General features: G+C 35.6%; 1 protein-coding gene and 2 long non-coding RNA genes across 20 annotated transcripts in view; all 3 read right to left on the bottom strand.

Moving 5' to 3' along the window:
* The window catches only part of plch2a (phospholipase C, eta 2a), a 297,015-nt gene that overhangs the window by 126,792 nt on the left and 143,688 nt on the right, over positions 1–26,535 (bottom strand). For 7 of the 18 annotated variants that reach the window (XR_015496794.1, XR_015496790.1, XR_015496789.1 and 4 more), the window contains exon 1: positions 9,031–9,427. The exons of the other annotated variants lie outside the window; for them this stretch is intronic. Coding sequence is in view for 3 of the 7 variants with exons in the window: in XM_087262670.1 (XP_087118796.1) it covers positions 9,031–9,073 (43 nt within the window). In the remaining 4 variants the exon portion in view is untranslated. Of the gene's footprint in view, positions 1–9,030; positions 9,428–26,535 lie in introns of those variants that run through there. 18 annotated transcript variants of the gene reach the window in all.
* LOC147842868 (uncharacterized) lies at positions 3,185–5,572 on the bottom strand. Its single transcript, XR_015498571.1, has 5 exons — positions 4,228–5,572; positions 4,071–4,159; positions 3,905–3,995; positions 3,728–3,826; positions 3,185–3,660 (listed from the first exon to the last, which is right to left on the bottom strand). It is a non-coding gene; the product is annotated as an uncharacterized LOC147842868 (long non-coding RNA).
* The window catches only part of LOC147835812 (uncharacterized), a 6,282-nt gene continuing 139 nt past the window's right edge, over positions 20,393–26,535 (bottom strand). The window contains exons 1-3 of the long non-coding RNA XR_015497373.1: positions 22,851–26,535; positions 22,738–22,806; positions 20,393–22,697 (exon numbers count right to left, since the gene is read on the bottom strand). The exon at positions 22,851–26,535 is cut by the window's right edge and continues 139 nt beyond it. This is a non-coding gene — a long non-coding RNA (uncharacterized LOC147835812). The remainder of the gene's footprint in view (positions 22,698–22,737; positions 22,807–22,850) is intronic.

The raw sequence follows: 26,535 nt of genomic DNA, 5'->3' as shown, positions 1-26,535 counted from the left end.
TGTTTAGATGTTAAAGATTTATTCTTTAGCACTTTTATTTTGGATTGTTTTTTGTTAAATGCAATAATGATTTCGTATCCTGTGAGCTACGGTTCATAGTGTAGCTTATTTGAGCAGCTCATTTAGGTTACTGTAAAACACTAGACAGTATCTGTAACGATGATGTGACACTGAAAACAGAGGTGAGGATCCAAATGCAGGCAACCAATGATCAACACAGGAGCAAACAGATGTATAAGGGCAATCCAGAGTCGTATTCAAAATAACAAGGCGAGGGTCAAAAACACAGCAAAGCAAGACGAAGGTAACGCGTTGTAATGTCACTAAACAGATAACAAGACTCAGCAACGTGTGTGTTTGAGAGGTGTATATATAGTCAGTGTAATCAGTCCAAAAGCAGCTTCAGCTGTCAGTGTCTAATCAATGGTGACTTGGAGCAGGTGGGTGTGTGTGTGTGTTGCATGACTTGATCTGTAGTCCGTAAACCGGCAGATTTGTAATTCATTAGAATGTGAATGTTTTCCAGCGATCTATGGTGTCTAGATCACTGGTGATTGTGACAGTATCACTGATTTCAAATGGTTACTGTTATCTAGCTAACTTGCCTTAAAGGGATAGTTCACCCAAAAATAAAAATGTACCTACCATTTATTCAGCCTTAAGTGGTTCCATACCTTAAGTTTCTGTTAATTTACTCACCCTCAAGTGGTTCGAAATGTTTATGCGTTGTTGTCACAAAAGAAGAAAATGGGTAACCATTGACTTTCATGGTGTTTTGTCTTTTGTCCCTACTATGGATGTCAACGTTTACTGATTTTCAGCATTCTTCGAAATATCTTCTTTTGTGTTCAACAGAAGAAAGAAAGTCAAACAGGTTTGGAACAAATAAAGGAAGAGCGAATGATGACAGAGCTTTCATATTCGAGTGAACTGTACCTTTTTGTACCAGCAAACAAAAAAGTTTAGATGTTAAAGATTTATTCTTTAGCACTTTTATTTTGGATTGGTTTTTGTCAAATGCAATAATGATTTCGTATTCTGTGAGCTACTGTTCATAGTGTAGCTTATTTGAGCAGCTCATTTAGGTTACTGTGAAACGCTAGACAGTATCTGTAACGATGATGTGACACTGACAACAGAGGTGAGGATCCAAATGCAGGCAAGCAATGATCAACACAGGAGCAAACAGATGTATAAAGGCAATCCAGAGTCGTATTGAAAATAACAAGGCGAGGGTCAAAAACACAGCAAAGTAAGACGAAGGTAAATTGTTGTAATGTCACTAAACCGATAACAAGACTCAGCAACGTGTGTGTTTGAGAGGTGTATATATAGTCAGTGTAAGCAGTCCAAAAGCAGCTTCAGCTGTCAGTGTCTAATCAATGGTGACTTGGAGCAGGTGGGTGTGTGTGTGTTGCATGACTTGATCTGTAGTCCGTAAACCGGCAGATTTGTAATTCATTAGAATGTGAATGTTTTCCAGCGATCTATGGTGTCTAGATCACTGGTGATTGTGACAGTATCACTGATTTCAAATGGTTACTGGTATCTAGCTAACTGGCCTTAAAGGGATAGTTCACCCAAAAATGAAAATGTACCTACCATTTATTCAGCCTTAAGTGGTTCCATACCTTAAGTTTCTGTTAATTTACTCACCCTCAAGTGGTTCGATATGTTTATGCGTTGTTGTCACAAAAGAAGAAAATGGGTAACCATTGACTTTCATGGTGTTTTGTCTTTTGTCCCTACTATGGATGTCAACGTTTACTGATTTTCAGCATTCTTCGAAATATCTTCTTTTGTGTTCAACAGAAGAAAGAAAGTCAAACAGGTTTGGAACAAATAAAGGAAGAGCGAATGATGACAGAGCTTTCATATTCGAGTGAACTGTACCTTTTTGTACCAGCAAACAAAAAAGTTTAGATGTTAAAGATTTATTCTTTAGCACTTTTATTTTGGATTGGTTTTTGTCAAATGCAATAATGATTTTGTATCCTGTGAGCTATGGTTCATAGTGTAGCTTATTTGAGCAGCTCATTTAGGTTACTGTGAAACGCTAGACAGTATCTGTAACGATGATGTGACACTGACAACAGAGGTGAGGATCCAAATGCAGGCAACCAATGATCAACACAGGAGCAAACAGATGTATAAGGGCAATCCAGAGTCGTAGTCAAAATAACAAGGCGAGGGTCAAAAACATAGCAAAGCAAGACGAAGGTAACGCGTTGTAATGTCACTAAACAGATAACAAGACTCAGCAACGTGTGTGTTTGAGAGGTGTATATATAGTCAGTGTAATCAGTCCAAAAGCAGCTTCAGCTGTCAGTGTCTAATCAATGGTGACTTGGAGCAGGTGGGTGTGTGTGTGTTGCATGACTTGATCTGTAGTCCGTAAACCGGCAGATTTGTAATTCATTAGAATGTGAATGTTTTCCAGCGATCTATGGTGTCTAGATCACTGGTGATTGTGACAGTATCACTGATTTCAAATGGTTACTGGTATCTAGCTAACTGGCCTTAAAGGGATAGTTCACCCAAAAATGAAACTGTACCTACCATTTAATCAGCCTTAAGTGGTTCCATACCTTAAGTTTCTGTTAGTTTACTCACCCTCAAGTGGTTCGAAACGTTTATGCGTTGTTGTTACAAAAGAAGAAAATCGGTAACCATTGACTTTCATGGTGTTTTGTCTTTTGTCCCTACTATGGATGTCAACGTTTACTGATTTTCAGCATTTTTCGAAATATCTTCTTTTGTGTTCAACAGAAGAAAGAAAGTCAAACAGGTTTGGAACAAATAAAGGAAGAGCGAATGATGACAGAGCTTTCATATTCGAGTGAACTGTACCTTTAAATGACTCTGGTGTTCAATATAATCTCCAATGTAAAACACCCTGATAACCCCATGTGACCAATTATTTCAGATGAAAAAAAAAAGCTGACAAAGGATTTCAAATAAAAACATGAAAGGTTGAAACTACAAGAATGCCACATGTACCACCACTATGCTGTATTAGGTCTTTGTACAGCAAAACGACAAGTTTTTAGATGTTAACGTTTTATTCTTTAGAGAACCCCAGTGGGAACACACAGCCAGCAGCGGAGACTGTTTGAAAAGCTGTCAGTGATGGAAGCATAATCGGAGAAACCGACCATAAGCAGCTTCCTTATTTTTTTTTTTCGACTGGAGTCACGCCACAACCACAGTGTGCAGATGCAGCTGACAGGAAGTTGGCAAGGGCCACAGGTACACGCTAAGGAATCTTGAGGGACCGTGACAGTAGGATATGAAGCCTTGGGTATGTGCTGACAAGATGAAGAGTGCTCCAAACTTCCGGATGTCGGAGCGCTTCCATTTTGGATCGGTTTTCGTTGAATGCCATGATTATTTCGTATTCTGTGAGCTACGGGTCATCGTGTAGCCAATTTGAGCATCACAGGTACCACCGTGAAACACGAAACAGTAACATTCTTTTTAAATGGTTACTGTTTTCATTGTCTAGCCTGTCCTTAAAGGGAAAGTTACTAGTACTATAAAAGAAAATGGTTAACGGTACTGTAGGCTACCATAAAACACTACACAGTCTTGCTCTTTTTGAACGCTTACTGTTTTTATTATCTAGCTTGTTCTTAAAGGGATAGTTAGAATGTTAGAAACCTGTAACCATTGACTTTTACAGTAGGAAAACAAATAAGGTACTATAAAAGACAAGGGTTACAGTTACTTTAGATTACCGTAAAACACTAAACAGTATCACTTTTTAAACGCTTACTGTTTTCATTATCTAACCTGTTCTTAAACGGATAGTTAGAATGTTAGAAACCTGTAACCATTGACTTTCATAGTAGGAAAAACAAATAAAGCACTTTGGAAGACAATGGTTACAGGTACTGTAGAATACCGTAAAACACGAAACAGTACCACTTTTTAAACGGTTACTGTTTTCATTATCTAGCTTGCTCTTCAAGAGATAGTTAGAATGTTAGAAACCTCTAACCATTGACTTTCATAGAAGGAAAACAAATAAAGCACTATGGAAGACAACGGTTACAGGTACTGTAGGCTACCGTAAAACACTAAACAGTATCACTTTTTAAACGCTTACTGTTTTTATTATCTAACCTGTTCTTAAAGGAATAGTTAGAATGTTAAAAACCTGTAACCATTGACTTTCATAGTAGGAAAAACAAATAAAGCACTATGGAAGACAATGGTTACAGGTACTGTAATCTACCGTAAAACACTAAACATTATTACTCTTTTTAAACGGTTACTTTTTAATTTAGTAAATGTCCTTAAAGAGACAGTTTGCACAAAAATAAAAATTCACACACCATTTAAGTAAATTTATAGCCGAAGTTTTCTTTTTTGGAATACAAATGATGATATTTAGAAAGAAAAAACAATAGAAACCTGTAACCATTCACTTCCATGGTAGGAAAAACAAATACTACGAAAGTCAATTGTTACAAGTACTGTAGCCTACCGTGAAACACAAAACACTATCACCGCTCTTGAGTACGCACCCCCCACACGCTTTACAGTACGCGTGCGACGACAACAAAAACATTCCCCCCCCGAACCCCATTAAAAAAATCCTGCACATGCCCTTTGGACAGTCTCTGCACGGGCCTGATTCTTTTAGTACAGTAGGAAGCATAGTAGGAAAAACAAAACACAAAATGGTATTTTGAAAAATATGTTAGAAACCTGTAACCATTGACTTTAGTTTCATAGTACTATGGAAGTCAATGGTTACAGGTTTCCAGCATTTTTCTGAATAACTTATTTTGTGTCCAACAGAAGAAAAGAGTGATGAGTGAAGCCTGAGTCATTTTTAAATGTACTTTTTTTCTGTGAACTGTCCCTTTAAGATTATTTTAAACAGAAGAGGTGTACTTACAGTTGTAGTTTTATTGTGCTCATTATTTCCAATTATTTTTTAATTTTATTGCAATTTTGACTGCATTTAAGATTAAAATGACGTTCGCAACTATTGTTAATTGCTTTTGTGTTAACGATCCCAATTACAATTCCTACACTTACAATTAATGTTTATGATTTCAACGTTTGTTGTGCTGCTGATTGTTTCTGTAATTATGTTTATGATTACCATTGATTTACTTTATATTTAACATCAGTATTATGTTTCAATTTGAATTATTCTTACAATTATTATATTTGCAATTCTGGTTATAGTTTGCATCATTTGAAGGCAAAATTATTAGCCTTAGTGTGAAATTGATTCTTTTTACAAATATTTACCAAGTGCTGTTTAAAGGAATTCCCAGTACTGGATTGCAGCTGAAAGGGCATCTGCTGTTTAAAACATATGCTGGAACACTTGGCAGTTTATTCCACTGTGGCGACCCCTGATAATTCAGGGACTAAGCCAAAGGAAAATGAATGAATGAATGTTTAACCAAGAGATGATTTTTGTAGGGGCGACGCAGTGGCGCAAAAGAAAATGAATGAATGATTTAGTAACACATTTTTAACAGTACTTCCTAATAATTTTTTTAGTCTGTCAGGATGACTAGTCATTGGACAACAGTGGAATGCAAAAAAAGTGTGTATATATATATAAAACAAATCTGCTATCTAAAAAAACTAAAAAACTAAAATCTTTCTCAAGAAGAAAATAATATATATAATAAAATGTTCACAGGAGAGCCAATAGTTTAGCCTTCAACTATATATTTAATTACATCTTACGATTTATTTATTTATTTATTTATTTATTTATTCATTTATTTATTTATTATCTTTTTTTTTTTTTTTACTGCAAATCCTGCTTATCTAGGAAACTTATCTCCGAAAAGCTCAGAATAAACCAATTCTTTTACGTCACCGAAACAGATTTTCACTTGGCTTGCTGACGCTCCTGTTTTTCATACTCCTAAGGTGATGTGTTCAGAATAATACTGCAGCATTTTTTAAAAACTCATGTTTTTTGGACAAAAGCTGCACATCTCATTTCTTATCTCATCCTCCAACCAGTACAGTCATCAAAATCTTCCACAAATAAAACCATCTTTTGTTCAGAAAGTAACTTTGGGAACTGGAGGCGATTACATAATCACTAACAAGCAATCTACTCTGGTACTGTAAATGATGCTAGTCAACCTAGACGTGATTTGCTTGACTTTATACAAGACAAAAAAATATTAAACAAAACTGAATCAAGACATTTTAGTGACAAAGGAGGTAAAAATAGCTGCTTAAAGGGACAGTTCACCCTAAAAATGTAAATTCTGTCACCATTTACTCATCCCATACTTGGTTTAAACCTTTCTTCTATTGAACACAAAAGAAGAGATTATGAAAAATGTTAACCATTGACTTCCATTTGGACAGATTTTCCAGCTTTCTTTTAAAAAAAAATCTTCTTTTGCGTCCAACAGAGTAAATAAACTCATAAAGGAACCACTTGAGGAACCACTTGAGTAAATTGTGAGTATATTTTCATTTTAGAATGAAATTTTGCTTTTATACCCACAAATATACACTCAAAAAATGTTTTGCTTGTTTTTCAGTCTACATATTTTAAAATGAGCTGAATCAACACAATTCTTGAGACTATTTTAGGGACAGCTTAATTGTTTTATGTTGAATCCACTTACATTTAAAATTGATTGAAAATAAAACAATTAAATTGTCCCCAAAATACTTAGGAATTGTGTTGATTCAGCTCGTTTTAAATAAGCAGTTCGAAACAAACAACAAATGTCAGTTTTGAGTGTATATATAATAATAAAAAAACTGAAAAACGAAGATTACATAATCACAAACAAGCAATCTACTCTGGTACTGTAAATAATGCTAGTCAACCTAGAAATGAGATTAAGACACAAATAATATTAAACAAAACTGAATCAAGGAACACAAAATAGCTGCTTAAAGGGACAGTTCAACCTAATTTTTTTTATTCTGTCATCATTTACTCATGCCAAACTTGTTTCAAACCTTTCTTCTATTGAACGCAAAAGAAGATATTTCGAAAAATGTTAACAATCGACTTCCATTTGGACAGATTTACAGCTTTCTTTTAAAAAATATTCTTTTGCGTACAACAGAGTAAATAAACTCATAAAGGAACCACTAGTGAGTCAATTGTTTCTCAACTTTTGCTTTTGTAACCACAAATATACACTCAAAAATATGTTTGCTTGTTTTTCAAACTACATATTTTAAAATAAGATGAATCAACACAATTATTGAATTATTTTAGAGACAACTTAATTGTTTTATGTTGAATCCACTTAAATTTAAAGTATATTGACCATAATACAGTTAAGCTGTCCCCAAAATACTCAAGAATTGTGTTAATTCAGCTCATTTTAAATAAGCAGTTTGAACAAACAACAAATATCACTTTTGAGTGTATATATAATAAGAAAAATATGAAACAACAAAGATTACATAATCACAAACAAGGAAATCTACTCTGGTACTGTAAATGATGCTAGTCAACCTAGCCATGGGATTTGCTTGATTTTGTACAAAACAAAATAATATTAAACAAAACTGAATCAAGACATTTTTGGGACACAGAAGATAAAAATAGCTGCTTAAAGGGACAGTTCACCCTAAAAATGTTAAATCTGTCATCATTTACTCCCCACTCCCTCCATACAAGTCTTTTTGCACTATACTGTTCTTTATCTGCACAACTCTGGTTTACTTTGCACTCATTTGCTATATGCCCTTAATGTCATTGTATTGTTTACAATTTTATTACCTATGTATTTTTTTAGACCACATTTTATGTACAATGTATATACTGTAAATTTTCTTTTTCTTAAAACTCTACTATATATATATATATATATATATATATATATATAGTATATATATATATATTTTTTTTTAAATATATATATATATATATATATATATATATATATATATATATATATATATATATATATATATATATAAATTTTAAGCACCTTGGGTCTGAGAGTAACGCAATTTCGATTCTCTATATGTCTTGTACATGTGGCTGAATTGACAATAAAGCTGACTTTGACTTTGATACTTGTTTCAAACCTTTCTTCTGTTAAACACAAAGGAAGATATTAAAAAAAATCCATTGACTCCTATATTTTTGTTTTATGGAAGATTTGGACAGATTCCAAAGATGTAATTCTTTATTTTTTTTTTTTTTTTTTTTTGCGTACAACAATGAACCCACAAATAAATAAACCCACAAAGGATCCACTTGAGGGTGAGTAAATTGTGAGTATATTTCCATTTTTGGAATAAACTGTTGCTTTTATACCCACAAATACACACTCAAAAAATATGTTTACTTGATTTACAAACTACACATTTTAAAATGAGCCAAATCGGCACAAATTTTTAAATTATTTTAGGGACAACTTAACTGTTTTGAGTTCAATCCACTTCAATTTGCGTAAACAATTGCGTTAACTTAATCAATTTGTGTTGGGACAACATAAGGGAATAAAATGAACATATTAATTTGAACAAATTAAAGTGGATTGAACATTAAACAATTAAGTTGTCCCTAAAATAATTCAAGAATTTTGTTGATTCAGCTCATTTTAAAACAACAAACGTCATTTGTTTCTATTGTATATTGACACGTTATTTAGTGTATATATAATAAAAAACTTAACAATAAATCATACACTCAACATTATGTGTATATTAACACAATTTATAGTAGATAGCTTGGAAATTTACATTAAAAACCACACACACACACAAAAAAAGATTTGTTGGATTAACTCAATTTTATGTAAATGTTCATTAACAATTTACATAAGCTGAATTTAAACAAACAAATTAAGTTGAGCTTTACTAAATTTAAGTTGTTTGTTTAAATTGAACGCATATAAACTGTTTACAACCACTCACCTCAATTTCTTTTCATATTTTTCAGTGCATTAAAGCTCCCCCAGAAGAACTCCTACTTAAACACACCATTTTTCAATTTCTCCACCTCCTTTTATACAAGTTGCTCACAAAAACCCCAAATAAAAACCACGAAAAGCTTACCTTTCTCAGGACTAAGACTCCTAATATTGCTAAAATCCTCCATAATTCAAACTGAGGAGCCTCCATGTGCTAACAATAGGTGGCAAGATGCGCGCTGCTCTCCAGAAGAACAATCCCACGAGCTGCTTCTCCAAGCGAGAACGGTTGAATGCTAAGATTCTTGTGTTTCATATCTGAAGATGTGGATCCAAATCACCTGCTCTAGTCTCTCTGCTTTGATTCTTCCCTTTGCTTCTCCCTCCCTTTCCTTCCTTTATCTCCCTCCGTCTCCTCCTCCTTCTCTTTTCCCAACACACGCTGATGATGCTGGGAGTACGAGAGGAGAGCCAGAGCCACGTGTGCGGCCGGCTCAGTAGTGTTTTTATCACCCTTAACAAAAAAAAAAAAAAAACTGCTGGGATACAATGGAGTAATTTAAGACAGGAGACAAAAAGGAGGAGCGGTGAACTTAAACGGGAAGAGGGGTAAGACAAAGAGAGACAGAGTAGCGTGAGGTGATGGGGATTTGCAGAAGTGTCTCTGTCTCCGTATCTCATGTTTTATTCAGCGGTGCTCTGCTCTGCTCAGGGAGAGTGAATGGGTGCGTCTGCTCAAAGAAAAAAAAAAAGAAGGCTGAGGAAATACTGAGGTGGAGGAAACAAGGGAATTTTGGGAACATTGTGTGATTATTTGCTTGTAAAGGCATTTATTTGTTTCTGTTCATCACAAACAAGTGGAACTTTATTTTTTATGAAGATTATTTTGGGTACGTTGCAAAAAAAAAAAAAAATGTGTTTCTTACTTAGATTTTTTGGTCTTGTTTCTAGTCCAAACATCTAACAATTCTTAAATCAATAAGCCTTTTCTTGTAAAGCAAAAAAAGGTGGGAATAAAATATCAAAATTAAGTGAGTTTTTTTCCTTAAAACAAGCTAAATAATCTCCCAATGGGGGCAGCAAAATATTCTGATTTAGCTTGCACCGTTGGCAGATTAACTAGCTTGTTTTAAAGGGCCATGACACCCCCCACTTTCGGTTCAAGTCTACCTCAGAATTTTTTCTAAAGATGCATCATAATGGGCGTGGAGCTCCGCGAGCGAAGGGCAGAAGTGGGCGTGGCCAGCAGGGGAAAAGGAGGGGAGCGAACCAGTTACAGTTAGCTCACAAAATGAGACACAAACCGTGAGGAGACCCATGATTTTCTAGTTTACAAAGTTAAAATGCAAAGAAATTAACAGTAATTTAATGCCCTGCTACATTTGTTATTCGTAATTTCATATACACACAACCACAATTTATATAATTATAAAGATAATAGTGTTCATATAAACACTAAAAATAAGGACTTCTCCCTCAATCCCTAGGTCTGAATCCTCTGAATGCAGACTCAGTGCAGCAGGTCTCTTGCCCTGTCTATTTCAACCATTAGCCCTGTTGGTAATCTAGAGGATTTAGGCAAACACAGCAGCACGGCGATGTGTCTAAATGTAAACGAACTCCTGATAAAAGACAATGTCGGCCATTCTCTAATTCTCATACTGCTTTCCCGACACAAACAGTTTTGCTGTATCGGCCCTGACAGCATTGCGGGGAAAAACATGCAGCAAACCCCGTGGATCATGGAAACAAACACATACGACCCTTCATGAACAGCTAAATAGTGTGAGCCGGGGTTTGCTGCAAAAATTATTGGCAATTTTTACAGTATTACTGTCAATTTTTACAGTATTACTGGCAAAATGTACAAGCGTAATGTAAATTAACAATTTCAACTGTGCTGTAGTTTCACAGCAAAATTGTAATTATTAATTTACAGTGCATTTGCCAGCAATACTGTTTATTTTATTACTGCCATTTTTTTATAGTGTGTCTACCAGTATTGCTGTCTCTGACGCTAGCATGTGTGCACAAATGTGGGTGCCCCAGGTTAAAGACTATAAACGAGTAACATCCTAAATTCAGAGTTCAGTGCTTCTCTTAAACATTTACTGGCTTTTATTTTGTGCGAGTGTGTTTTTGACAGGCTGTCATCAAATGGGAAAAAAGCTTCAAAAACCTATTCAGTTGCGTTCATGGCAGAAAAATGTACTGCAGGTTTGAAATGACAAGGTGAGTTATCTTTTTTGCATGAAAAACAACCGCATAAAAGCACAGGGAAACAACAGAAATGGTAAAAGCACCTGAAGACTGAACTCTTTAAAGCACATCAAGGAAGTTTCCTCCTAACGGCGTGACAATGAGACTCAGTCTGTTGCTTAAGTACTTTAAGAGTTGATAATGCTGTTTTTGTCTGCTCAACATGGGCTTGAAAAATCATATAAAAGCTTTGCAGACAATGGGGAAAAACTCCACTTATGATGCAATGATGCGAGATACACAAGGCACCGTGAAAAATAAAAATCACTCACAGAGTTTTGCATAATCCATCACATTTGATCGAAAAATACAATAAAGCTGCCAGTTGTTTGTCTCCCTCAAAGAAAATTGAGACAAACTGACTTTTAATGCAATTTTGTGTCACTCTTAAAGTGGTTTCGAACATTCGACTTTTCAGAGGGAAGACGTTTATTGCATTGGATGCCATAAGCATTTGTTTAAATGTCAAAAATGTTTTAAATGTAGATTGAAAATGAGATCTGTGTTTAAACAGAACTGTTATTGCAGCCATGTCTTCTGCTAAAAATATAGACTAAATTAACACTTACCTGAAGCCTAATCTAAAGTGAGGACTTTTTGTGATTTGTAAATCGCTTATAAATGATCATTAAAGTCTAGGTATCTAATTAAAATAAAAATTGTATGCAAAAATTAAACGAGTACAGTTTAAACATTGCTGGATAACCCTGAATTGTTTTATCATACTGTTAAATTATAACATTGTTGTCATTTGATCAAATTCTATGTTGTATTTGGACACTCCTGTTATTCAGCAATGTTTAAACTGTACAGTCATTTTATTTTTAAATACAATTTTAATTCTATTTCTTAGATATGATGCCACATTTTTGTTTTCATTTGATTTTTTTTTCATTAATACAGTTTCATATTAGTATCTCGGACCTAATATTGTTAATTTCCTTCTGTTTAGACTATAACTGAGCCTTTAATTGTCATTTACAAAGCATAAACACTTCACTTTAGATGAGCTCAAGAAACAATCGATATTTGGGTTAATAAAGCATTTATTAACATATGGTATAACTAATATTATATGCCTGAAAAAAAACAACATGTACAAATTCTCATTTACATTGTATATATTAATCATATACTCACTCTGAATGATCTTAAAAACCAGCAATCACTCTTAAATAATGCAAGATTTATAGTAATAAAAAATTCATCATTAACCAAGTCTGAAAATGCAAGCTTTAACCCTCACGTATTCGATCACACCAGTGTGATTAGAAATCTCAGAGCGTACATCATCAGCTGCTAAAATTAAAATCTGTTCTAAATCACAATTTATCTGGTTTCAGACATTTAAATATACATAACTACAAGTAAAATATACCATACCAAGGTTAATTATGCTATATATATATATTGGCGTGAGTATCGTCAGCTGTATCCCATGTAGACTTCACCTCACTGAGGGAGAGGGAGAAGTCTAGATAGGATACAGCTGAGGATACTCACATCAATATAGCATAATTTTTGTGATACTGTACAACATTGTGATACTGTACAATTATTTTTACATTACCATTATGCGGTTACGGTAGAGGCTAATAAATTAATGCGTAATTTAATAAACAATATAAATACTTCTGATTAACTTCTGATCGCAGCTGTATCTCGTCTAACAACAACAGCGACGCTCATTATAGATCATAAAACAAATAATACCATCATTATTAAGCTGTTAAAGACAAAATATATGTTTTATGGCATATTTAAGAATAGGAATATCAGAAATTTCACAATAAACTAAACACATTAGACAATATTTAAAGAAAAGGGCAAAAAGAAACAAGATTTGATATACACACAGATCATTGGGGTCATGTGATAAACTTGATGCGTCGCAATGGGAACTTTAGAATGCAATGGATCCTAAGTAACTCTTACAGGAGGGTCAGCTGGAGTATTTAAAACACACGCGTGAAAGGGTTAAACACATTATACAAATGCTTATAAGTCAAGAATACAGCATTTGTAGCTTTATTCATAAACTGCTTACTAATGTCTTTTAATGAAGAGTTAATGAATAACAAATGATGATTGGACTATTGCTAATGCCCAATAAATAATTCACAGTACACATTATTTTAAAGTGTTACCAAAAAACCTCCTAAACATTACGTAGATCTGCTTGAATGTCGAATATTACCACCAAAGCTTTCTCCACCAAAAACCACAAGGCTAATCTCACATATTACATGTATAGCTCTTAACTAGAACAGGACAGGACGAATGAAAGGACTCAATGATGGTGTCAAGCAAAAAAAGACATTGACTGGGAAATCCCAGAGTTGCAATTAACCACAAGAACAGAGCGAGTGTACTTTAGACTGTTGCTACTTTTAAACCAACCTAGAATGCTTGGATGCGCTTACTCTAAAGATGGAAAGCAAAGCCCAGGAGTGGCGCGGTAAGAGCGTGCGGCTGTGTTGCAGGAGCTGTCCGCGGTTCTGACAGCTCCAGCAGTCTGCCTATGGGAATCACCCGTGGCTCAGAGAAAGTAGGTCAGAAGAGACCAACGGGAAGAAATAGGCACGCTGTACTGAACCGGACCATCTGTGCATTGAAAAACACCTCTTCGCTTGGCTCTTTGTTGACTACACTGATTGCAAACTGCTTTGGCTAAATGCACTGGATGAAACCCATGCTTTGTCGTTGAATTTTCAAGTACATGCTTGAAAGTAGATTCACTAGAATGGGATCCGCCTGGTACACTGTAAAAACCGATCTGTTAATTAACAGTGTGCGTATTTTGAGATTCACAAGTCTTTTCTGTTAATTTACGGTTGTGAATTGCATTATGGTATGTTGATCTCTGCTCTGTTGACTTCTGATGTTGAAAATTCAACTCTACAGTTGACTGTTATTGACATTTTAGTAGTTTGAAATAATGTAAATAATGTAAAAATAATGTAAAATAATGAAAATAATGTATAAGAAATTATATATAGAGAAAATAAGTCTGTAAAATAACAAAAAATGTACTGGTAGTTCATTACAGGGTTTTGTACTGTAACATACAACACCAATGCAGACGACATATAACTTTAAACTACAAAAAATGTTCATAAAAGTCACTTTTTCCACCTTTTTAAGGTTTAAAGTTGTTGGAAGGAAAATCAAGGTCCCATAATGCATTTCAAAAGCATCAATAAAGGGGGGAATTTTTTTTATGATAATAAAAAAATATGAATAACAAAATACGAAAAACTGCTATTTTATGGATATTTTTTCCAGTGTTGGGCTGGATGATTAAATAAACTTAATTCGAGATCATGATTAAGCAAAAGCTTAATCTTATGGACATCTTGTCAGGGAAGCAAGGCTTTGTGATCAGTAGTAAATGTGCAGTTTTGGCTGTCAATTTGAATGAATTTGTACCATCTCATTCTTACAGTTTAGTACAATTTGCTCATCTGCTAGTGACAGTTGGGTTTAGGGGTGGGGTTTGGTGCCAAGGCTCTATTTAAAAATTGTAAAATTACCATACAACTGAACCTGTTTTTTTTTTTTGCATGACTGAACTTTATGAATTAGCCACTAAAGTGACAAAACATAATGTAGTTAAGTTTTCTTGTAAGATCAGGCAGGCAATTCTCATATCTTGTCAGGGAAACGGCTCTGTGATCAGTAGTAAATGTGCATTATTGTCTCTCATTTCATATGAATTTGTACAATCTCATTCTTACAGTTTAGTGCGATTTCTCCCAGTGACGTTTGGGTTAAGGGTGAGGTTTGGTGCCAAGGCTCTATTTAAAAATTGTAAAATTACCATACAACTGAACCCTACCAATTAGCCACTGAACTAACAAAGCGTAAAATAGTTATGTTTCCTTGTGAGATTAGGCTGGTGGGAAACATGGCTCTGTGATCAGTAGTGTGCAGTTTTGGCTGTTAATTCATATGAATTTCTACAATCTCATTCTTACAATTTAGTGCAATTTGCTGATCTTCTAGTGATGGTTGGGTTAGGGGTGGGGTTGGTGCCAAGGCTCTATTTAAAAATTGTAAAATTTTCATACGACTGAACCCTAAGAATTAGCCACTGAACTAACAAAACGTAAAATAGTTATGTTTCCTCGTGAGATCTGGCTGATGATTCTCATGGACATCTTGTAATCTAAAAAGTAGCTGTTGAAGATGTGATTATGTGACATATGCACATTAAATGCACATTAAATGCACATAAAAATAGCCTTTGATTAGTCGTGCAGCTCCTACTTCCTGACAATACAGGTAATCAATATAACGGTGTTTGCTAAGGCACAAATTACTATTCACTATCCTAAATCACTTAAGCAAAGTCTTCAGACCTACAGGAAATTTCTCCATAATGTGCTGGAACCAGTTGAAGCTAAATACTGCAGATTCCAGAGTGTTCAAATTTTGGCCTTCCAGAAGCAGGATTTGGACACCCTGGATTAGAGAATAGGATGAGCCCTTTAGGATGGCATGGAGTCGTGCCTGCGACTGTAATTTATAGAAGTTGCTTGGCTCTGTGTGTCTATGTGTGTGTGTTTATACAGACAGCTTGTTATAGGCTGTCTGGACTCTGTATCAACCCCCCACCCCACACCCCCCAACCCCGCTCTGTTAGCAGGAACCGTCGCGGCGGGTAGAAAACAGGGTGGGTCGGACTGCGGAGGAAGAAATGCTGAATATAAGCGGGAGCGGTCAGGTTCAGACTAAAACCTGGCGGGAGCAGGATTAAGAATTTAGTCTCGCGCAGATCTTTAGTACACAGCTCCTTCCGTGGGATTTGAGGTCGGTGTGTGCCACAGGTGTATTTACTTACACGGTGGCCTCATTCCGTTCCCACGGCTCTCAGCCCCGCCCCCTAACCACAATAATATTAATACAATATTAATTATAAAGCCGAGCTTTATATAATGAAATATTCTTAATGTACACTGTAAAAAATGGCTGTGATTTCAACGGTAAAAAACTGTAAAAATGCTACAGTACAAATCCGTAGCCTGGTTAATGGTATTTTTCCTTAAAATATACGGCGAATAACCGTAAATTAACTTTCCCAGAATTCCCTGCATGGCACATAATTTTTAATTAATTTGGTTGACATTAATATGGATCTTTTTAGTTTTTTCCCCATCAGTTATGTACATTAGAGATTTATGTTACATCTAATGTTGATAAACAATGTTTATTTCATGACTTTAATTTTACCATACTGGTGCTTAGTAGCTGTGTGAATGACACTGAGCACCTTCTATATGCTGATACTCTTTTCTGCTTGTGGGGAAAGTTAATTGTGATGAGCATTGGTTCATTTTGTAATTTCATCACCTTCTTCTTCATGTGAATGTGCTAATGTGTCTTACTGTGAAACAAAAGATGTGTAGATGTTGATCATTCAAAATACAGACATATTATCTCTATAAATTAATAAAATAAGGTAATTTACCTTAAAAATGAAAAATTACTTTTACGGTTTGTACCGTGTTTTAACGGTAGAGTACTGGCAATCACAGCTGCCGTTTTTTACCATAAATTTTACGGATTTATTTCTTACTTTGTAGAGTAAAACTGATGAATCCATGGTGAGTTAAGAGACGTTGTACATACGCTGCCGTTCTATTTGAAGAAGTACCCGACTTGTGTCCTTGCGTCCTCTGGAGTTCGTTCTTCCAAGTCTGAACTTGGCAAGTCTGAACTTCCAAGGACGCAAGTCTGAACTTTGTGTATTTAGTATTGAGAAACAGCCATTGGTTCCAAATCCCGCTGTCAATGTTTATTTTTAAAAACTGTTCTTTAAAGTTACAACCCCATTGTTTATCTGCGTGCTGTCTGTTTTATAGACGACAACATAAAAGAGTTCCAACTTTGCACAGAAGCTTCTCTGAAAGACAGAACAGTTTGTACTTTGACAAGACAATCATTTGTTTCAGGCCCACATCTTGTAAATGTGCTGTGTTAATTACTATCAGATCCAAATATAAGCATATAAGCTTTATGGTGTCGCTATGATAAAACAAATAAGCAAAGTTATTTAGCTTTAGCTGTTTAAGCTAACATTGTAATCTTGATGTAATGGTTGTACATTATCACAAGAAAACACTCTGAAATCTCTAGTCACAACAAGGATCTGTGTGATTGCTTGTTAACATTGTTAATAAGCTGTCAAATCCATGCAAAATTGATGGTTATATGATTAAACAAGCAGTTATGGTAAGGGGTGTTTGTGACATTTGCAAAAGATGTCACAATACTACAACTTAACTGTATTTTTTGGACAACTTAACTGTTCAATCCACTTCAATTTCTTAAGCTAACTCAATCGATTTGTGTTCGGACAACGTGAATAAAACGTGTGGATGCATTTTTTTTTAACGGTGTATCAAAGAACGAGTATTGAGTTCCCATAATCCTCATCTCATTTCAGTGCCTGCTTTTTTTTAAATCCTCTAAATCTGAATTGGGTTTTACCTCCTCCATGTGGCTTCAATCAATCTACGAGAGACCTGCTGTGCTAAAGTTGTCGCTGATGGATCCTATAGGTTCACCGCCTCTGGTACATGAAGATAAGGGTTAAAGAACAGATGAAAAGAGAACAATGGCCGTCTTTCACCAGCGCGATTTTGATCTTAAGCTTAGATTCTGTTTCTGTAGGAAAGGGGTCAACTTTCTTCTCTTCCAGAACTAGCATAAACGAAACACATCTGGAGACAACCTGACCTGGATTTCCCCCAACACTGAAAACCTGAGCATTGTATTTTTTGTTTCAGAGGCGCATTGTCATATAATGAGCTGTTAAAGCGCCCCTGGCTGGCTACGCTGTAATATTTATAGGAGTTCCACGGAAGCTGATACAGCTGATAAAGTACAGATGAAGACAAAATACACTCGCCGTGAGGGTTAAATAAAAAGCATCCGATATAATCTAGCGATTAGGCACAAGGGTTAAATTAAACAGATACTTTACATTCTCGTTTATTTTAATTCTTTTTCTAGGCTCGTCCCTATATGGTAAAAAATATAAATAATAATAATTTCCTGGCCCAAATATTTTTTAATGTGGTAAAACTATATTTTTGAAATCGAAAATAGATTTAATTTCAACAAAAGATATATATTTTTAAATATACTTTTGGTTGAAGAAAAAAAAAGTCCAACCTTACAGGAGATCGGAGTATGCATTACTTCAAATGTATTTAAATTTTAATATTAATGTTAATAATGATAATGACAATGACAATAATAATAAATATAATAATAATAATAATAATGATAATAATAATAATAATAATAATAATAATAATAATAATAATAATAATAATAATAATAATAATAATAATAGGGCAACGCAGTGTCGCAGTAGGTAGTGCCGTCACCTCACAGCAAAAAGGTTGCTGGTTCGAGCCTCGGCTGGGCCAGTTGGCGTTTCTGTATGGAGTTTGCATGTTCTCCCTGCGTTAGCGTGGGATTCGTCCGGGTGCTCTGGTTTCCCCCACAGTTCAAAGACATGTGCGACAGGTGAATTGGGTAGGCTAAATTGTCCGTAGTGTGTGTGTGTAAATGAGTGTGTGTGGATGTTTTCCATGGATGGGTTGAGGCTGGAAGGGCATCCGTTGCGTAAAACATGTGCTGGATGAGTTGTTGGTTCATTCCGCTGTGGCGATCCCGGATTGATTAAGGGACTAAGCTCAAAAGAAAACGAATGAGGGAATGAATAATAATAATAATAATAATAATAATAATAATAATAATAATAATAATAAGTATAATAATAATAATAATAATAATAATAATAATAATAATAATAATAATAATAATAATAATATTAGTGGACCATGCACTGAATTCGATGCTCCGAAGTTATAAATATTTAAAACTAGACACTATCCTTTCAAATTAACTACATCTAAACAATCTAAACAACTACATTTTTGCCCAAAAAGCCTCAAAATTACATTACGCTGTCCGACAGCAGCGATATTTGTCAAACTGTAGAATGCCCTCTGCTTGTTGCTGTATGTGGGTGGAGTAATACACAAGGGTGAAGGGTGAAGAGGCTGTACCAGTGCTGTTATTTGCAGAATATCGCAAGGCTATCAGTCAATCAGATTCAAGAACCGAAATAAAACAAATAAGACTTTCTCCAGAAAAAAAATATTATCAGACACACTGTGAAAATTTCCTTGCTCTGTTAAACACCATTTGGGAAATACTAAAAGAAAAAAAAATAAATCAAATGGGGGGCTAATAATTCTGACTTCAACTGTCTTTATGACACAAATGTCAGTATCTATGTAACAAAATTGTTTTGTATATTTTTTTTCTATCACAATAATAAATATCTATAACACACACATTTAATATATCAAAACAAACTTTTATTTTGGATGTGATTAATTGTGATATACAGTTGAAGTCAGAATTATTAGCCTCCCTTTGATTTGTTTTTTATTATTTTTTAAATAATTCCCAAATGTTGTTTAACAGAGCAAGGAAATTTTCACAGTATGTCTGATAATATTATTTCTTCTGGAGAAAGTCTTATTTGTTGTTGAATAAAAGCAGTTTTTCATAAAAAAAAAATAAATAAAAAAAATTTAAAGGTCAAAATTATTAGCCCCTTTAAGCTATATATTTTTTGATAGTCTACAGAACAAACCATCAATATATTGCGCAATATAATATCAATTATACCTGATTACCCTAACCTGCCTAGTTAAGCTAATTAACCTAGTTAAGCCTCTAAATGCCACTTTAGGCTGTTTAGAAGTGTCTTGAAAAGATATCTAAATATTAGAGGAGTATTATTTACAGCCATCATGGTAAAGATAAAATAAATCAGTTATTAGTAATGAGTAAGCATTATGTTTAGAAATGTGTTGAAAAAATCTGTACTTGATAAAACAGAAATTAAAAAAATAAATAAACAGGGGGGTTAATAATTCAGGGGGGCTACTAACTCTGACGTCAACATACAAGAATAGTATGATGCTTACAACTGAAGTAATGATGATGAAAATTCAGCTTTGAATCATAAATATATAACACATTTTAAACTACACTCTGTAAAAAAATGTTATTTACTTTTTGTTTTGGTCAAGCAAATGCCACCTTGGTCAGCAGAATCAGTTTCTTTTAAAACATTAAACAAACCTAACTGATTCCAGAATAAATCTTACTGGTCCTTTAGACTGGCAGTGTAGGACTAGCTTGTTTTTTTTTTCTTTGTAAGGCTCTAAATCTGCTTATGATGACTCTCTTCTATATGATTCTAGTCCTTTAAATCCACCACTTCAAAGATACTTCAAAGATGACAGAGTGGTCAGCAACTGCAGGGCAAGGTTCATGTGACAGAACTGCGAGTATGAGAATGAGGCTTGGCCGGTCAGCATTATTCTGCCCAAACGCTCCCTTTGATGGACAGGAGTTCAGCCAGAAATGCCCTCTGGGGTTTGAATAGTTATGGCCACTGAGCTGAGATCAGCTAAAGGACCCATGAAGATCTGCACTGACAGAATAAGGTAGAATTTCTTTGAGCAAAAACAAGAAAGACAGGGAGATATCAAAAGGGAAAGATGGACAGAAAAAGCGAAGAGAGATGAAGAGTAGTGCTGTCAAATGGTCAATCACATCCAAAATAAATAGGTATATTTGCATAAGGTGTAAATATAAATAAAATATATATTCATGCATTTTCTTTTCGGCTGAGTACCTTTATTAATCATGTGTTGCCACAGTGGACTGAACCGCCAACTTATCCAGCACTTATCCAGCATTCCAGCCGCAACTCATCACTGGGAAACACCTATACACACTTGCATTCACACACACATGAATTGCATAACAGACATGTAAACACCTTAATCGAACTATTACACTGATGTAGGGCTATTTACCGCATTTTGCGAAAGGACACACACACACACACGCACGCACGCACGGCTGTTTCAGTGCAGAACACAGACACCTGCATCATGAAATTTTCTTCCATTCAACATTGGAAAAACAACACTGTTCCAGCAGATTAGTTGCATCCAAAATCTCGTTTGTCATGGGGGGCATGCCCGAATGAAAGTGAAAGTGGCAAACTGCAGTTAAAGTCGACAAATTAATAATGAAACACACAAAATTACATGAAACTCCGGAGGAAATGCGGATATCACGGTGACGCAATGATGTTAATCTAAGTATGTGCCATAACATGTAAAACAGGATCATGAAAGAAACATTCAAAAAGCAACTCATGTAAACGCCTTAATCATATTATTGTCTTAATTAGATGAAGGCAAATAATTTAAGTACTGATGTCCATGTAAACGTAGTCACTGACTCACACAGTTAAAAGAGTGAAGAAGTGGCTTCACAACAACTTCATGACTGTTCTTGAAAAAGCCCTGACTTAAACCCAATTGAGCATCTCTAGAGAGACCATATCATGGCTGTCCACCAACATTTACCTTCCAATCTGACAGAGCTGGAGAGGATCTGCAAAAAGGAATGGCAGAGAATCCCCAAATCCAGGGGTGAAAAACTTGTTGCATCTTTCCTAAAAAGACTCGTGGCTGTATTAGATCAAAAGAATGCTTCTAGTAAATACTGAGCAAAGGGTCGGAATTCTTAGGACCATGTGATATGTTGCAATCCCGGGAGGTACGTATTTGTGCAGTTTTTGTTTTCTTGAATGTTGCATAAAAAGCCAACGGAGGCCGCTGTCAAGCGACCGTCTGTCCGACTGACTGACTGACTGACTAAATGACTGAACAATTGACTGGGCGGCCAATCGGCCAACCCAGCCACCCATCTCCTCCTCCTACTTTCCTAATCCAGAGGGATGATTTACAAAAGCCGTCCAGAAAAAGAAAAGCCCTTGTCTGATTTTGACCGCGTTTTCACATTTCAACGCATTCTCAGTTATGAACTCATTCGCTTTATTTTTTGGATTCTGTTTTTTTGTCTTATCTGATTTCTGGAAGAGATAGTCCCCGGACTCAAACCCTTTCATTGCCGCGGCCGGCTCCTCCTCCTCAAGGCCTCCGTTCCGGCGACGTAACACAACGAGCTAATCGGACAAACTGGTTGCAGCAGGAAAGCCCTCCACAAATGCAGCCATACGTACCTCCGGACACGTAAATCGCAGTCTCCAGAAACATATGCGGGCAGGGCCGGAGCAAGTTGAACTGCCACTCTAGGCAGAGGACGATCAAGCCGCCCAATGCGAAAACGAAAGTGACCGGTTATTAATATGAAGTGAGGTGTCGTGGACTTCTATTCTGCCGCCCTATGCGCGGATATAACTGAGGACGCGCGGGTACTGAGGTAGAGAGGGAGGTGTCGTGGACGCCGACCTCTCTATTCTGCCACACTATGCGCGGATATTACTGAGGACGCAGACCTCTGCCGCCCTATGCGCGGATATAACTAAAGATACGCGGGTGCTGATGGAGGTGTCGCTGACGCCGCACTCTCTATTCTGTCACCTATGCGCAAATATATCTAAGGGCGCGGGTGGTGAGGTAGGTGTCGCGGACATAACTGAGTATGCGGGTGGTGAGGGAGGTGTCACGGACATAACTGAGGACGCGGTTGGTAAGGGAGGTAACACGGACGCCGCCCTCTTTATACTGTCACCCTAGCCGGCCGCCTAGGTCGCCTCTATGTGTGATCCGGCCCTGTCTGCGGGGCTACGTTTTCAGAATGAGCTTGGGTTGGATATATCTAAATCTGCAAAAATGTTAACAATTCTGTTTTTCTGTCAATATGTAGTTCTGTCTGTACAGTAGTGAGGAAACAAACTTACTTAAATGATTTTGGCAAATGGCTGCAATATATCTAAGAGTGAAACTTTTAAGGGGTCTGAATACTTTCCATACCCACTGTAAATACAGTATATATAAAAAGTCCTTCGGTTGCAAGAACCAAATTACCAAAATGGTTCTTAAAGGTGTCAAATCAGTTCTGTGTGTTACAAAACATTCTTCACACAAGGAAAAAATGTCTATTAAGAAGTTAACTCTGAAAAATCTTTGCGGGGAACCAAAAATCACTGCGAAAACCTTTACACCCCATTACAGCGATTTTTGCAGGAGTTTCTAATGCTGTTCGGAGGCGCCGCTTTAGTGCAGCTTGAGTGCGTTCTCATGCCATATTCATTGTTACCTTCACACCACAGATGTGTGACTACTTTCTGTTGAGCATTCACAGCATTTACACATCCAAGACAGAGATGCCGCATAATATGCCTCTTCACAACAGGAATAAATCAATGGCGAAAACCAATTCGTCCCCACTACATGCACAGGCACACAGAAAAGATATTGTTGTTTCTAACATGATGTTTATAATAAGCTGAAATGAGATGGTAAAGCTAGCAGTATTTGCCTGCAAACTGCAGCCAGTTTGGTCTAATCACCATCATCAGCTTTGTCAAGCCCCTGGGTCATACCTGTTTCACAGATAGAAATGCTAATTGGAACTCATGGGAAGACCTGGGCAATTACAAAACACACACAAACACACGTGACCACTGCAAAAGTAGTCTTTGGGGAGATAAAACGAGAGAAGATATATGAACCTCAAAGATTTGTGTGACCTCTAGGTGAATGTTGCACTGAGGGATGAAATGAATTAGGACAGGAGTCAAACATGCACATAAATGGGTCATATGCTGCACTTTTATTGACTTTCATAACATCTATTTGACTGCTACTGTACCACATACCAAAAACTTGAATTAATTATTATTAACTTATTATTAATTATTTTCCCCTCAATTTCTGTTCAACGAAGAAAATATGTTTGTAACACATTTCTAAACATAAACTTTTTAATAACTAATTTCTAATAACTGATTTCCTTTATCTTTGCCATGATGACAGTAAATAATATTTTACTAAATATTTTTCAAGGTACTAGTATTCAGCCCAAAGTGCAATTTTAACTCAACACAATTAAAAAATCCAATTAATAAATTAAAACATGATTCAAAAATACACAAATCCAATTCATATATTTAAGCACAATTCAAAACCACACAAATCTAATTAGTAAAATCAAAACACAATTCAAAACCACACAAATCCAATTTGTATATTCAAAACACGATTCAAACCACACAAATCCAATTTGTATATTCAAAACACGATTCAAATCACACAAATCCAATTTGTATATTCAAAACACGATTCAAATCACACAAATCCAATTTGTATATTCAAAACACGATACAAAAACCCAAATCCAATACATAAATGCAAACCACAATAAAAAAAACACAAATCCAACTCACCAATTCAAAACACGATTTAAAAACACACAAACCAATTCGTCAATTGAAAAAAAAACGATTTAAAAACACACTAATCCAATTCAACAGCTCAAAACACGATTCAAAAACACACAAATCCATTTTGTAAATTCAAAACACGTTTATAACTACACAAATTCAATTCATCAATTCAAAAAACGATTCAATCCAATTCGTAAATTCAAATCACGATTCAAAAATACACAAAACCAATTCATCAATTCAAAACACGATTCAAAACCACACAAATACAATTTGTATATCCAAAACACGATTCAAAAACACACAAAACCAATTCACCAATTCAAAACACGATTCAAAAATACACAAATCCAATTTGCTAATTCTAAATACGATTCATAAATACACAAATTTAATTTGACAATTCAAAACACAATTTAAAAATACACAAAACTAATTCATAAATTCAAAACACGATTCAAAAAAATTCAAATTCAAAAATCAAAACACGACTTAAAAACACACTAATCCAATTCGTAAATTCAACACGATTCAAAACCACACAAAATCAATTCAAAATTCAAAACACGATTCAAAAACGCACAAATCCAATTCAAAAATCAAAACACGACTTAAAAACACACCAATCCAACTCAAAATTTAAAACTCGACTCAAAAACACACAAATCCAATTCACTAATTCAAACCACGATTCGAAATTACACAAATCCAACGCATTGATTCAAAACACTTTTTATAATATGCAAAAATCTAAAGCAGGTCGCACAACGAACACGCAGCTCGGTGCCGCAACACGGCACGCACATGACAGTTAAAAGCATTGCACACCAGACACGCACATTCACATGTTATTTAAAATGAAACTATTCAGATGGCGCTCTGTGGCACGGCCGAAATACGAACAGTGTCCCGAGTTGTCTTGTGGCATTGGTGTGTGTACCCTGATAGAGACCTATGTTTAGAATTCTGAAATGCATGGCTCTAGTGTACGACCCCCTTAATGAATTTGGCAAACATATTAATGATCTTTACAAATTGGATTGTAAATGTAAATTGTGCTGTGCATGTATGAATTTTATTTGGTGAATGTATTATATTTGAGACTGATCAGCCTTTATATTTTTGAAATGTTAGGGATTCAATGAGACTTAAAATGAATGAGAGTGTTTTAATTTTGGGATGTATTATTCCTCGAAAAGTCAAATGCTCCTTGAGACACTCCAACAACCTGACTCATTAAAGAAGCAGCGTGACCTAGAGGGCATCTGAATTCTCAATTTCAAGAGATTGTGATCTTAACCCTGAATCTAAACATGAGACAATGGCCCTGGTCTCGTTTTTCACAGAAACAACGAGTGCGCTCATTCCATTCCACAAGGTTGCCAAATGCAAGAAATGGAACATGTTCGTAATGCTGAATTTAATCTGTGGTCTGTTTTGTGGGAACAAAGCAAGAAGGCATTAAAATATGAGGCAGCATTAGTCCAAGTGCCACAAACTATTGATCTCGACAGGAAATGTGAATCCTAATAGACATTCCTGATCTTGCAATGCATGTATTATTAATGTTTCTTCAAACCAAAAAGATCAGTCTTCATCTTTAACATTCAAAACTTGTAACTTGTTCAGCTGCTAAAACCACTTTTGTCTGACGCATACCTGTCAACATTGGGATGTGAAAATAAGGGATATGCCCACCATAATAAGGGACCCAATGTTATCACACATACCAACGCGCAAAACGCCAGGCGCAAAAGCGTCATTTATAAAAAAATGCCTCTAATAGTTTTTTTGGTTTGACGCTTTTGTTCAAATGCACGAAGCTGCTGAAGTTACAGTATCAGCACTTGGAGGCGCTCAAGGGAAAAACTGTCAATGCGAGCGCACATTGAAGAAGATGTCAAGAGGCGATATGAACGTTTAGCTGCTTATTGCTCTTGAGAACAATAATCATTTCCTCATTGCTAGAGCTGGAGCTGCTGCTTGAACCATCTATGCTTGTTCGAGTCACCAGTAACTTTAACAACAAGCGTGTGAACGTCCTCTTCTCCTCTTCTTCTGTGTTATAAGCGGGTGTCAGAAGCT

This window comes from Danio rerio, chromosome 8 (genome assembly GCF_052040795.2).
Source record: "Danio rerio strain M-AB ecotype USA chromosome 8, GRCz13ab, whole genome shotgun sequence".
Taxonomy (NCBI): Eukaryota; Metazoa; Chordata; class Actinopteri; order Cypriniformes; family Danionidae; genus Danio; species Danio rerio.
The sequence above is the reverse complement of the archived record's forward strand: the minus strand, read 5'-3'. Positions and strand labels throughout refer to the sequence as shown.